This window comes from Solanum dulcamara, chromosome 3 (assembly GCF_947179165.1).
Source record: "Solanum dulcamara chromosome 3, daSolDulc1.2, whole genome shotgun sequence".
NCBI lineage: Eukaryota > Viridiplantae > Streptophyta > Magnoliopsida > Solanales > Solanaceae > Solanum > Solanum dulcamara.
This window is the reverse complement of record NC_077239.1, coordinates 81,045,936-81,061,421: the sequence shown is the minus strand read 5'-3', so window position 1 is coordinate 81,061,421 and position 15,486 is coordinate 81,045,936. Positions and strand designations below refer to the sequence as shown.

Genomic DNA, 15,486 nt, shown 5'->3' with positions numbered 1-15,486 from the left:
AGTAGTAATAATATTAATGGAAAACGGTCATCTTTATTTTATACTTTTTATTTACCCATACGACATCAAATTCTCATATCCTCGACATATTTATTCTTTTCATCCAACTTTAAAATCATGAATATCATCTTTATACTCTAAAAGAAGTCATATTTATCTATTGCGTTAAATCTTCATGTCTGACCTTAATTTTTGTATGTAACGCCTATCTGGCATATTTTTTTCAATAAAATCTACTAACTTATTTAAACTCTTTTAATCCTACCACACTAAAAAATTAAATTAAACTCAAAAATATCATTGTTCATTTATGGTATATACGATTTCACCACTATTTGGGACGGTAGCCATGGGAAGTAATATTTTAGTGTGATGGCCTACTAAAAGTGCATATACAGTTGTCAAGAAAGATGGTACACTATTGTATTACTCCATATATTATGTGTATCTAGTGAAATATTTAATACTGCACCTCTAAAATTGGTACGTAATTTTATTGCACCCTAATTTTCATCTTGTGCAATGAAGGAGATGACATAAATGGGTAATGGGTAACATGCAACTAAGGTTGCATAGTGGAATGGTTAGTACTTATTCATTTTTAATCAAAGGTCTCGAGTTTAGGTCCCTTAGATACGAAATCGTGTTCGTTTGGAAGCAAAGACACGGAGTGCTTTACCCCCCTCCCCCTTCTCAAATCTGAAACTTGTCAACGCGAATCTGAATTTAATCGAACCTTAACGTGAATATCAGACACCGGATGAAAATTTTTTAAAAAAATGGATTTACTTTCACATTTTGCGAGAGTTAATTTGATTAATTTACGGAGTCAAATTGAATTAAATTAATCCAATATTTTCAATTTTAAATTTTGGTGTTCAAAAACTATACGATCAATCTTTCTCATATTAATATGATGAAAAAATACATCTTAAAATGTTGATCAAAGTTCATATAGTTAAACTCTCTAAAAACGAACATGACAAGTGAAAATAAACGGAGAGAGTAATTTATTGCAAAATTAATTACACAACTACCTCAATGTGGACTATAGAACGCCATAAATAACTTGCAATGAATTTCTCCAACTACCAAATTTAAAGCCTTGCCACCTATATATACGTATTTTCTCCATTAATTGTACGACTTATTAGCTCTTTAATTGTTTAGATAACTACTACTCTCTTATTGCATTTTATATGGAAAAATTGAATTCCTATATAAGGTAAGTTTAAAATATTTGGAGTACTACTCTTAAGGTCCAAATTAATGATAGTGGTTTGGAAACTAAATTTGTTTCAAAGTATTTGACGTCTTATAAAAATAAAGGAAGAAAATAGATATAAAAGCGAAAGTCTCAAATTTAAATTTTGATTGTAAAGTTATCTTTAATTAATAGGAAGAGTTTTATTTCAAAGTGAAACTGTTCCCACGTAAACCCAGATTATTCGAATTCTAAAATAAATACCGCACACTTGATATAAAAACATAAGACAGATCTTGAAATATATGATAGTAAGAGTGGATAATTTCATGTAAACCTTCTTAAATTCTCCAAGTAGGGAATAGAAAGTGAGTAAATATGGCATCTCAATTATGCAAAAAGTTAATCAAAAAATAAATAAATTAGGAGCTTTGTGCACTAATAAGTTCCACGCAACTATGCGAGGAATCCGAGGGAGAGCATAATCACAAATATCTATTATACATAATTTTATTTTATATTTCTATAAAAATCTATTTTCCATAGCTCGAGCCCTCCTAATCACATCCAGTAAACAGTACATGGTACTTCATTCCTTACTGTCATGATGAAAGATTGTGAATGCTGTCCAAATAGTGAGCGTAAAGAATAAATCCGTCACAAAAATAATATTTGCGGTAATACAAGCAACAAAAGTGGAACACGATAATCAGTTAATTAACAAGAATAAAAAAGAGCAATAATGACACTAAGATTTTTACGTGGAAATCATTCTGAATAAGAGGAAAAATCAAGAATCACACACTTTTAAGTCTGAGTAAATACTCTAAAGACTACTACAAACTCAAAAGAAATATTCGTCTTTTGATTTTCTCACCTTACTGTAATATCGCTAACTCTTTATTTTTCCTCACATATTATTTTCATCTATAATGCTTTATTCTTTTTTTTTCACAGATTCTTTCCATCTATGATGATTTATTCTTTTTTTTCTCTCATTTTTTTTTGGTGTATTTTAGAATAAGGAATGACCCTCCCTTTTGTAGAGAAAAATTACAGTAGCCTCCAAATAAAAGAAAAGTAATTTTTCTTAATAGCTTACCAACATTTGACATTTTGCCAACCAACCTTGTCAACATTTGCTGCATGCCAAACAATTTTCAAGTAGTGTTTGATCGATTACGTATTAATCATTATTCGATTGATTGATCTTTTCAATATTTGCTGCATTTGTTGAATTCAAATATGAGCGGCAACTTTTGCAGGATAATCGACTATGTAAAAATGGGTTGGACACCACAGTGAGGACAAAAACTTCTATAAGAAGAACAAAAGAAGTGAGGTATGTACATTTAATTTAGTTATATATCTTTTAGTGAGTGAAGGGGAGCTTGGAGCTAGGTAAAATTATGTTTGTATGATCAATAAATTACAAGTTCAAGCCTTGAAAGTATTCATTAATAATGTTTGTATTAGATTAAGTTGTTTACGTCACACTCCTTAAAATATAGCTTTTCAAAATTTTATATAAATACGAAATGTGTTGTGCATCGAGATATGTATCTTTTTTTTTATTTCCTTGGTGAGTGTTAGAGAACTTGAAATCCACGAGTAGGACTTTTGAAATATAGTTCTTGTACTTTAGTTTTGACCTTATAAGTTTTGTATTTTGTTAAACAATATTTCCTCTATTTTTACTTTATATGACACAATAACTATTTCGTGGATAAAAAGTTTATTTTTTTAAAAAAATTACCACATTAATTTTTGCAAATACTTTTCAAATATTATGAATTGATAATTATTATGACTTATATAGTCAGGTCACTCGTTATAACGATATTTTGTTATAATAGCCTGATTTTCTTCATAACTGATTTCTCATAATAATAATAATAATAATAATAATAATAATAATAATAATAATAATATATATGTTATGTATAAAATAAAATATTTAAATATTTATGATAATCGTCATTAAACTAGGTAGATTTTATTGATTTTTTTTGGTAACTATACAAATTATAAGTAAAATGTTTAAAACTTCGTAAAAATTGAGCCAATTAAGTTATGACCCATTGTTTAGCCTATATGGCCTAACTTATATCAACCCAGTAACATTTGTGTGAGTCATCATTTATTAACTCAATATATCTTAATCGGCTTCAATTCAATTCAACTTGGTCATTTCACATCTCTATCAATTTAGTATTGCATGAGCTATATTAGGCCATTGCTAGTTTATTATCTCACCTCAAAAGCCTATATAAATCATCCTCTACATAATCAAGAACATCCCATTGTCTACAAGCTCCTCTACTTCAAAAATTTTAATTCATCCTCTTTTTTCCTCTTTCCAACAAATCCCACGTAGAAAAAAAAATGATTCCAAAACTGGTATCTTCAAAATCAGAAAATAGTCTAATTTACAACATAAAATTATCCTCAGTTGGACCAGCTAGAGTAACAGGACAAGATGTTGTTTATGAGCCAAGCAACATGGATTTGGCCATGAAATTACATTATTTGAGAGGGATTTATTACTTTGATAGCCAAGCATTTAAAGATGTCACAGTTTATAAAATAAAAGAACCAATATTTATTTGGTTCAATTATTTTTATATGACTAATGGTAGGTTTAGGAGGGCAGAATCAGGAAGGCCTTATATCAAATGCAATGATTGTGGTGCTAGGTTTATTGAAGCACAATGTGATAAAACTTTGGAAGAATGGCTAGAAATGAAAGATGCTTCACTTGAAAAATTACTTGTTTCTAATCAAGTTCTTGGTCCTGAATTGGCTTTCTCACCTCCAATCCTCATACAGGTATTATTAATCCCTCTAAACAATCAACTCTATGTTTTTCTTAAAATCATTATGTATCTAAAGTTACTAGCCCGACTAATTCAAATTTGTGTCGAATAGACTCATTAAGAAGATAAACTGGTAAAGTGCTTCCTATCAAGAAGTTACCCATTCTCACGTCTCGGGTTTTATGTTTCACTTTTTACTCTTGGTTGGAGGAAAGGAAAGGGGGATGGGTTTTAGGGTTTGCGGTATGATTTTTTTGGCTAGGTTCTTTAAGATAATTAGCATGTTTGGATTGACTTATTTTTAAGCAGTTTATAAGTTGAAAACTGCTTACAAGTTAAAAATAAAAAAGGAGGTGCAGGCCAACTTTTTTTTTTGACTTATAAGCTGTTTTCAATTTATAAACTACTTAAAATAAGTTCATCCAAATAAACTCAACTATTTATTAGGGTTTATTTTAAGCACAAAATGACTTTAAGTTGGCCAGCCAAACACTCAAAAAAAATAAAATTGAAAACAACTTATAAGTCAATCCAAACGGCCTCAATAACAGGATGCTTCCTATCAAGAAGATCTTCATTTCCTGCTTGAAGGCGAGGAAAGAGATATGGTTTTAGGGGTGGGGGCCATATGATTATAATTTTAGAGATTTTTTTTAAAATTTTTTGTAAGGCTTCATTGAAATTCAAACTGAACAAAAAATATAGAAGTAGGACGTATTTTTGAAATAACATTTGAATTTTCCTTAATGTCCGAGCTATTCAAGAAAGGTGAGAAGTAGATGATTAATCATGAGTTTTCAGAATAAATTGAAGTTTTTTTTGAAATTTTGAAAAGAGATTGTGTTACATATAATGATGAAGAGTCAATTAATCCATATTTGCATTAGGGACGGCTCTAATAATTAGGATAAAAGTGCTTTTAGTAGGAGTTATTATTTTTTCATTTTTAATGCTTAAACCTTGTATATACTTTTTGCTAAAAATAAAAAATTCCAAATATTTCACCACACCCCGTAATTATATACTTATCTCTTTAACTGCAAATAAACATATAATAATTGTACACATTCCCTATCATATTAAAGATTGTATGGCCTTGGCAGATATTCCTTCAATATTATATTAGTTGAGGTGGTTCAGTAATAAATGTACCTAATCGTTACAAATTATCCATTATATTTCTCTTTTACAGACACTTAAAAATATAGTAATTAGGACGGTTTTTTTTACTATCTTATATTTATTTGTATCTTAAGATATAATGTCTCTTTATTTAAATATTTGCCTTATTTATGTGTTAACACCCCTGATCATAATTAAAGTGTTTATAGTCTTCAAAATAATTATTACTAAGTGTAAAATGAGAAAAATAATTAATTTTATTTTCAACTTTTAAAATAACATATAATTTGAGACAATATTTTTAAAAATCACCACATATAATTTGAGAAGTTGGGAGTACTTCTTTCTTCTTTTTTTTTTTGGGGGCCAAAGTTATGATAGTTGGTTGATATTAAAATTTTGTTTTGGTGGTGGTGCGTGGGTGGGGGGGGGGGGGGAGTTACTGACTTTAATAGGCGGAGGTGCAGGATAGAATATTAATTCTAAGGCACGAAGTACTATATTTTACAAATTTAACCATTAATATTTTTAAAAAGAATATATATATTAAGATGCATAAATTTGTACAAAATTCAAGTCGAACATTGTAGGAAGATTGGTATCATTGGCATAATATCATTTATATGTAGATAACAAAACATTCTAAGTCAGGAAATCCTTAATTATAGAAAAACAAACATATAAAAAATCGTTAATTAACTAAGAAAAAAGTAACTTATACTTGACTAGTGTTATTTATCATAATCGCTACATACATTTCGTTCGCTTTAATCTTCTTTATGAAGTCACACAAAGTTAGTGCATGCTATTTAAAAATTGATGAATCTCATCGAAATATTTTGAAACTTCTTTAACTACTTTGAAGTCACCCGATGAATTATCGTAAATAGATCAGATTCGAATGCGGTTGTTGCTTTTCTTTCTTTTTCACTTTTCTTGTTGGTAATTGAAAGTTGACTCATTTATATCGTGGGCTATTTATGTAGCATACTAAATTCAAATGTGGTGGAATTTCATTGGGCTTAAGTTGGGCCCATGTACTTGGAGATGTATTCTCAGCAACTGAATTTTGGAACCATTTGGGTAAAGTAGTTGGTGGATACCAACCGCCCCGGCCCCTTAACTTGGCCTATTCATTAACCAAAGCAAACTCAACCCAAACCCTGCAAAAGATTGTGGAGGATCCACTTTCCATAAAACGGGTCGGCCCAGTTGAAGATCATTGGATTGCTAACACTAGTTGCAAGATGGAGTCATTTTCAATCCATGTTAGTGCATCTAAATTGGGCCACTTGCAATCAATAACAGGCATTGAAGGCCCATTTGAATCACTATGTGCTATTATTTGGCAGTCCATTTCAAGAATTAGAGATGGGCCTGGCCCAAAAGTTGTGACCATTTGCAAAAAAGGTGAGGAAAAGAAAGGGGGACTTATAGGAAACACTCAAGTCATAGTTGCTGTTAAGGTTGATTGCTCAATTAGAGAAGCTAATCCTAGTGAATTAGCAAGGTTGATTAAAAATGAGATCATCGACGAGCGATTAAAGATCGATGAAGCCATCGAGAAAGAGCATGGAGTGTTGGATGTCATTGTCTACGGAGCAAATTTGACTTTCGTGAGCCTGGATGGTGCTGATCTCTATGGATTCGACTGGAAGGGACACAAGCCTAAGAATGTAAGTTACTTGATCGATGGAGTAGGCGATGCAGGGACCGTCTTTGTGCTTCCTGACGGGTCAAATAATTCTCAAGGAAGGCTTGTGACCATGACTTTGCCTGAGGATGAGATAATGAAGTTGAAAAATGAGCTAAACAACGAATGGTCTATTGCTTGAATGATAACAACATGCACGTCCAGTGCAATCACATAGGTGGAGTCTGGAAATGGCTTGAAGTTAAAGGTATTTGTTTTAGTTCTTGTTTCAAAGTTTAGTTGTGTTGGTTTGTAACATTACTAAAGTTGGGCTTTAGAACTTATTTTTATTTGAGAAATAATAATAACTTGTCTTTTCTTTATGAGAATCTAAATATTGTCAAATATCTAAATCTTGTGTCTTGATTGTTCCTGAATAATGTTCATATTTTAAACAATCAACTAAATAATGTGTCCAAAAGTTATAAAGAATCTACTTTTCACATAAATAGAACTTAAACTAGTCTTTCTTTCTTGTTCTAATATATACCAATGCAATTGCCAATGATCAAGAACTACGAAGTTCTCAGGTCAAAATTAGAAGACACATATTCCCTAAGTATTTTATAATTACATTTCTTTCGTTTCATCTAATGTGAATCTATTTAATGGGCGTGTATGAAGTTCTTGCTATCTAAAATATGTCATGAGGTTTATGGGAGTAAAACTGAAATCTAAAATTAAACTTTTTCCCCTTAAATATATAAATGTATTATTTTTTAACAAATTAAAAAAAAAAAGAGTGTCACTTTCACGTCGAGAAAAAATATATAAATATTAGATACTAGACAAACAAAATATATCAACACATCTCACGAACAAATCTAAATAAATATGGTGCACATGACATTCCACATACAGAGATTAGATATGTTACCTTAGTGCCTCACAACCGAAAATAATTAGGAAAGAATCAATATGTTGATTTTGGGTCTGCAAACAACAAGTTCAAGAGATGAGAAAACTAATAAATGTCCATCAGAAAGCTCAATCCAATCCACAAATAATTAGGAGTCGCCACCTAATTCTTTACGGTGAATTAGGCACCTAAAATTGATTAAAAGTTAAAACTCTTTTTAAGGTCTTACTAAACATGAGATTCTAGGTAAGGGCTCAATTAATCTTTAAAAAAGAAAATTAGGCATCCTTTAAGATCCATTAAAAATGATTAACCATGATAACTCCATTAGTGGAGCTTTATAATTTTATGAAATGAGGAAGAAAAAAGAGATGAAAGAGAGAAGAATTTAGAGAGGAAAGGAGGAGACGAAAATGTAGCTACATTGATCACTTTACTGAATGATACATCATGCCTTACATGTGCACACAAGTGTTGCATATATAGTATACAAGTTAATTAGTTTCTACTCCTAACTAATTATAACCAACTCCTAACAAACTCTAACAAACTTATCTAACCATGGTGGCTTATTAACTCTCCATTATAGTTAACATAACCGATCAAAGTTATATTAATTAGGCTAAGTGTAAGTACTAAGTTGAATGAATATGTTATCGTATAAGTAACTAAAGTATTAAATATTAAGAAGTAAAACAACGTTGAGTTGGACTTGAAAGAAAGTGATGGACTAGTCAAATGTAAAAACAGTCTTTTAATTAGGATTAAAATTTAAGGTGAACTTTTGAAAAAAAATCTGACTTGTTTTAAAAGGATCTTAAGCCATAAGGTTAACTTTTATTCAAAATGGTTTTGGTCTTGTTTAAGAATGTGAACCTGATCTTATTGATTTTAAGCTATATATTGAACTAGATATAAATTACTAAGGCATTCAAACAAAAATTTATTTTGTACAAATTCTTGAAGTCTCATAGTGTGTGGGCAGTGAATTAACGATCATCGTAAGTTTCGAATCTACACTTGCTCTTGAAATAAAGTTAAATGAGATAGAGAGGAGAATAGAAAATGATATATGAGATGATATGCAAATGTGACAGAGTGTGTTTTTATCAGTATAAAAGCTTGTTTGGTGATTTTCTTAGCCAGCAAAAACTGTTCCCTCAGCTAAAGATATATCGAAGTATTTGTGTCCGAGATTTTGGGCAGAATTTGAGGAACAAAAGAGCACTTTGAAATTTGAAATGCATATTTGAGGTCAATCCAAAATGTGATAGAGGAAAGATCAACAAAATTGTCTTTTTGTTTCATATTTGCAGCAAGTTTGGTCAACAAAATATAATTATTATTTTTGACTTTTTGTAAAGGAATTTGAATTTGTAGGAGAGAGGGAAGACTTTGTTGAAAATTGTGACACCATTTTGACTTAAGATGAAAGCAAATTAAAAATTTATCTAAAAAAGGAAAATGACAAGGTGCGACTGTTGAATAAAGAGTTTTGAACCCTAATATTTTATCAAAAACTAATTGAAGAAAATAGGCAGTTAGGCAAAACTTGGACCAAGTTATTTTGGGCTCATCTTGTAGGCTAATTTGTTCAAATTAATTAGTCTTTTCTCTTTTCTTAAATTAATTTTTATATTATTCTATTTCGCATCAGAGTAAAATAATATATAAATTTTCAATTTTAAATGGAAAAAAAGATATATATAATCTGAATATATAAATTTCAAGTACTAATAACTATAATTGAATTTTATAAATGAAAGTAACAACTTTTAATTATACTCATACATCAACTTAAATAGTATTATAAAACTCAAACTCATGAGTACTAATTAAAAGAAATTCTAATACTTTCTGGGATTAATTGACATTAATATTGTTCTAAAATAAATTGTCATTAGTGACAGTTTGCTTCACATGCAGCAAGAGAAGGATAACATTTTGCAGTTGTTGCACAACACCATTTGCCTAATTGACCTGGAATTTGAAGGCAAAAATCAACCTTTTTAGCCTTAATGTTTGTACCTTCATCACCTGAAATTTCATGAAATTCAATTATAAGAATATATAAAAATTTATGCCTATATATTAATAATATAAAATTTTAAAAAAATTGTATTGTCAGATCAACAAAAAGATAATAACATATAAATATACACAAAAAGTGAAAATAACATTTAAAACAAGACATGTTTCATTATAATTTTTATTAATTCTAACAATAATAACAAATTAAGTTTAATAGAAAAAAAAATTGTGGACTTACAATGATGAAGAGCAACCAAGCAAAACAAAACCAAGCAAAACAATAAAACTGATTGAAGGGAGAATTTTGTAGAGGCCATTGAAAAAATATTTTTAAGTGCTCAAAAGTCTAAAAATTGTGAGAAATACTTATGAAAATCTCTCAAATATATAGCCTTGTAAAAATACTTGATTTTGATAACTAAAGAAAATTAATGATTAATTTACCAAATTATTTCTCACTCTATGTATTAATAATGATTTTGCACAAAAAGGCTGATATGGCATATCTTAGAGATAGTATCTCTACTAGTTTCTATTTTCTTAATAATGATTTTTCCTTATTTGTTGCCTATAAAATTGGGGAAAATTAAATATATCCAACTCATTTGTTCCTCACTATTATAGTTTATTTCATTTTCTAAAATAACTCTTTTTGTTTTCCTTTACTACTTACTTGTCCTCATTTTTATCATTTATTTCATTTCCTAATATTTCTTTATCATTTACTTTTACTACTTGTGTGTGAATATGTGAAATGTATCCTTCTCATTCATTCCTCCTTATTGCCATTTGTTTTTATTCCTATTATGTCTTTTCTAAACAAAATTATTTTCAGTCTTTTTCTTTCTTGTACTTGGTGCATGAATGTGTTTAGCTTAATTAGTTTGATAAAAATTATAAGGAAGAAATCATTTATGATACTTTTAACTTTATTTAAAAATCAAACTCCTCCTTCCATTTTGAGAAATAGTCATTCTTCTTGCTTGATCTTTTTTTTTTTTGCTTTTTTAATCAGATAATGAGCGCGCGTACACACACAGAGATTTCTAAATGTTAAAAAAATAGTGTGAGTCCTCTAGAGGTAGGGGTATATACAGTTCACAAGGTTAGTACTACAGATGGCCCTAAAAAATATTGGGTCAAACCGAGCCGTCAGTAATACTCTCAAAAAATAATAGATTTACACATACAAATAACTAAGAAAATCTCGAATTATTATTTTGTGATCCCAAAATATTAAAAAGAAAGTGGCGTGGATCATTTAGTTGCTATGGTTATGATTCATAAAGTCATTACGGATGTTCCTAAAAAATATCGGGCCAAAAAACGTTGGACAGTAATATTTCAAGAAGCCTTTGAAGAATATATACAAGAGGGAATCTAAAATTAAGGAACCTTTTAAATTGTCTTTTCTTAAATAGAAGTGTAATCTCTTTAACGAACGGTTTAAGAAAAATTTTATATTAGATGATCATATATTTTAAAATATTTTTTTAGTTATTTAGGTCAGATTCACCTCAAGTTATGTACACCCATGTAGGTGTTGGAGAGTATGACTCTGAACTTATCTGAGCTATTCTACATCTAAGATCAGGATGAAGAAGAAGAAGAAGAAGATAGAGAAAAGTTAGAGTAGAGAGAGAGGAAGAGATTTTTTTCAATTTTGGGGCTTCTGAAAATGCCCTAACTTCCCAGTAGCCTTAGTTACATACATATATATAGGTAGTTACTTAGGCTAACTATCTAACTAATTGGTAGTTAGTTTGTTTAACTAGGAGGGCTGGAAATGACAATAATACCCCTGCTTCTAACTAATTTCCTAACTAATCTTTACATCTCAACACTCCCCTTCAAGCTAGGAGGTGCAAAAATGTTCAAAGCTCCTAGCTTGGACAAAAGATGCTCATGCTGAACTCTTGACAACCCTTTGGTTAACAAATCTGCAGGTTGTTCTTGAGATGGTAAGTAGCATACTTTTATCAAGCCTTGCTGCAGTTTTTCTCTGATAAAATGGCAATTTATCTCTATATATTTTGTTCTTTCGTGATATACTGTATTTGCTGCAATCTGAATTGCAGCTTTGCTATCACTATACATTTGAACAGGCAGCTCAACATCTTCATCCACTTCTTTCAACATGCCCAACAACCATACAAGTTCTGATACAGTCGAGGCCATACTTCTATATTCAGCTTCAGTTGAGCTCCTTGATACTGTGGTTTGTTTCTTTGCCTTCCATGAGACCAGGGACTTTCCCATCTTGATCATGAGCCCTGTGACTGACTTCTTGGTTAGTGGGCAAGCAGCCCAATCTGCATCACAAAATACAGTGACCTACCTATCTGACTGGCTGGACAATAATATACCTTGTACAGGTTGCTTCTTCAAGTACTTGACAATCCTTAGTGCAGCCTTTATATGAGAATTTTTTGGTTGATTTAGAAACTGGCTCAGTGTCTAAGTATTGAAGGAGATGTCTGGCCTTGTCATGTTGAGGTACAGTAGCTTACCTATGAGTTTCTGATATGCAGCTTGATCTACCAAAGGATCTTCTGATTCTTTCAGCTTCTTGTTTACATGATCATTATATTGCCTTGATGTGAGCTTGATGTTGGTGTCTATAGGAGTTCCTGCTGGTTTGGCTGCAGACAGTCCTATCTCAGCTATAAGTTCAAGGGTATACTTCCTTTGATGCATGAGTATACCTTCTGTGGTTCTTGTAAATTCAATTCCTAGGAAGTATTTAAGCTCCCCTAAGTCTTTCATTTTGAAGGCTCTTTGTAAAGCCTGCTTTGTGTCTTCTATCAGTTTAAGGCTGCTACCAGTTATTAACATGTCATCTACATATACAAGTACAATTGCAATACCTTCTGCTGACTTGTTAATGAATAAGGAGTAATCATATTGACTTTGTTTGAACTCAAGGGAGGTTAGAGCTTCAGTGAGTTTGTGATTCCACTGCCTTGGAGCCTGCTTGAGCCCATAAAGGGACTTTGTTAGTCTACACACCTTCTCCCCTTGACTGACAAATCCCTGAGAAAGCTGCATATATATTTCATCCTCAAGGTCCCCATGTAGGAAGGCATTGAAGACATCTATTTGATGGATGTGCCAATTCTTAGAAGCTGCAGTTGAGAGAATGGCTCTGACAGTGACCATTTTCACAACAGGAGAGAAGGTCTCCTTGTAATCAATTCCTTTCTGTTGACTGTATCCTTTTGCAACTAACCTTGCTTTGAACCTCTCTATTTCACCTGTGGATTTGTACTTGACCTTGTATATCCATCTACAGCCAATAGGTTTTTTTCCTGCAGGTAATGAAGTGATCTCCCAGGTGTTGTTGCTTGCTAAGGCCTGGATATCAGTCTGCATAGCTTCACCCCATCTTGGATCTTTGATTGCTTCAGCATAGCTGGTGGGTTCTATCACAGAGGATGTAGCTGCAATAAAACACTGATGAGAAGGTGAGAGATGGGAATAGTTTACATAGTTGGACAGGGGATATTGGACATCCTATTTGGCATTCAGAGAGACAAAATCCTTCAGCCTCCATATGGCATTTTGTTGAGGAGTGTATGGACAGGACCTTTGATGTATAATACCCAGTGATTTGAACATATTATCACATACTGAGTTAACAAACTCAGTACCATTATCAGATCTTAGGACTTTAACCACCTTCCCAAATTGATTCTTAGTATACTGCAGAAAGAGTTTAAGAGACACACACACATCTGATTTGTGCTTAAGTAAGAATAGTCAAGTCATTCTTGAAAAATCATCAACAATTGTAAGGAAATACTTGTTACCATCAAAGGTAGTTGTATTATAAGGACCCCAAAGATTAACATGTATCAAATCAAAATAGCTACTGCTTTTGATGATGCTAGAAGGAAATACAGGTCTAGTTTGTTTGACAAATAGACATACTAAGCACTCAGACACCTTACACACACTAACTTTATTCATAGTGAATATCTTGGCAAGTACAGCTGAAGATACATGTCCTAGCCTTTTATGCCATAGCTCCATATTTGATTCCTTGTTTGTTGACTGACCAGCATCAACAGAGTAGGCAGAATCCTGAGTCTTACTTGCATTACCTTGATTTAATTGGCTTCATAGCAGATACAGGCCACCCTCTTCTCTACTAACTTTCTTCACCTTCCCAGTGTAGAGCTCCTGAAAAACACAGAAATCAGGGAAGAAAGAGACTGAGCAACCTAATTCCTTGGTTATTTTGCTAACAGACATTAAGTTGTACTTGAATTCCGGAATATGGAACACATTAGTGATCAGACTTCTAGATGGTAGGCTACAAGATCCAATATGAATTACTTGAGTGGTACCACCATTTGGTAAACACACATCCTTCGGAGTGGCAAGTTTAAGTACAAACTCTTTTAGCAGTATCTCCATCTTAGACACCATATGATTTGTTGCACCTGTATCCACAATCCACACATCACTATTTTTAGTTACAAATAAGGCCTTACCTGCATTGTTTGCCTTATTGCAATCAGGTGCATTGGCTCTTGATCCTGACTGTTGATTCATCATCATAAGGATCTGCTCATACTGATGTTTTGTGAATGTACACCCCTGCATTAGTTGCTTGACCTCTTTCTCAGCTGTCTTGTTAGAAGTAGTTGCTAATAGTTTGTCTGCAGTGTGCTGTCCTATGCTGTTTCTATCCCATATTGCTTTATCAGTCACATTTGTGTTCAAACCATAAGAGAAACTAGCCTGACCTGACTGCTGAGATTGATTAGTGTGGCCATTGGTGTCTGCATGAACCATGTTTGCAATTTGAACCTTCTTTTTGGACTTGAAATCTGGGGGATATCCCACCACCTTATAGCAGGACTCTTTTGTGTGGCCTCTACAATTACAGAACTCACAGATTAAGGATGTATTTTTCTTGAACCTGTTATTAATACCTGAACTGTTTTCAACTCTAGAGTACATAGCTATTGAATCAGAATTTGATTAATATAGTCCCAAATTGTTGATGCCTATCACCACAGCCTTCTGACTTTCATCTCCTACTATCATAGCATATGCTTGATTGATAGTAGGTAAAGGATCTATCATGAGAATCTGACTCCTAGCTTGATGATATGTGTCGTTCAATCCCATTAGAAATTGATACAGCTTTTGTCTATTCATGTGAGCTACAAATCCTCTGGATTTCTCACAATTGTAACACGGTGGAGGCACAAACACTTCAAACTCATCCCACAATGCCTTCAGCCTTGTATAATATGCTGAAACAGACGATGTTCCTTATTGTAAAGTGGTTATTTCTTTGTGTAGGCTGTAGGTTCTTGATCCATCAACCCTGTCAAATCTCTCTTACAGGTCAGACCACACACTTGAAGCATTTGACGCAAATGCAATTCCACTAAGCAGGCTCTTCATTACTGAGTTCATAAGCCATGATAACACAATCGCATTTACCCTTTCCCATTGGCCCCATAGCTCTTCACTATACATTTATTTCCTGCATGTACCATCCACAAGTCCTAATTTGTTTCTACCTAGCAAAGCTAGTTTGATTGATCGATTCCACAAGTTATAGTTTTCAATGTCTTGCAACTGGAACGATATGATGCTAATACCACTCACATCCGTAGGACTAAGGAATAAGGGATGATTATAGTCAATACCTTGTCCATTATTACCTGCCGAGCTTGATGAACCTGATATAGCCACTCGTTGAGCTGAATCTGTGGCTTCGCCTGTCATCTCTTTACCTTTT

The 15,486-nt window shown here is 32.2% G+C and overlaps 2 protein-coding genes across 2 annotated transcripts; one reads left to right on the top strand and one right to left on the bottom strand.

The window, feature by feature from the left end:
• Positions 1-3,404: 3,404 nt before the first annotated feature.
• LOC129883293 (protein ECERIFERUM 26-like) lies at positions 3,405-7,164 on the top strand. The gene is made up of 2 exons (XM_055957941.1): positions 3,405-4,033; positions 6,129-7,164. The coding sequence occupies exons 1-2, from the start codon at positions 3,590-3,592 to the stop codon at positions 6,975-6,977; spliced, it is 1,293 nt and encodes a 430-aa protein (XP_055813916.1). The 5' UTR covers positions 3,405-3,589; the 3' UTR covers positions 6,978-7,164.
• Positions 7,165-14,714: 7,550 nt separating this feature from the next.
• Positions 14,715-15,473, bottom strand: LOC129883737 (uncharacterized). The gene is made up of 3 exons (XM_055958342.1): positions 15,239-15,473; positions 15,085-15,148; positions 14,715-14,979 (listed from the first exon to the last, which is right to left on the bottom strand). Exons 1-3 carry the CDS (start codon positions 15,471-15,473, stop codon positions 14,715-14,717), a joined length of 564 nt encoding a protein of 187 aa, XP_055814317.1.
• Positions 15,474-15,486: the final 13 nt, after the last annotated feature.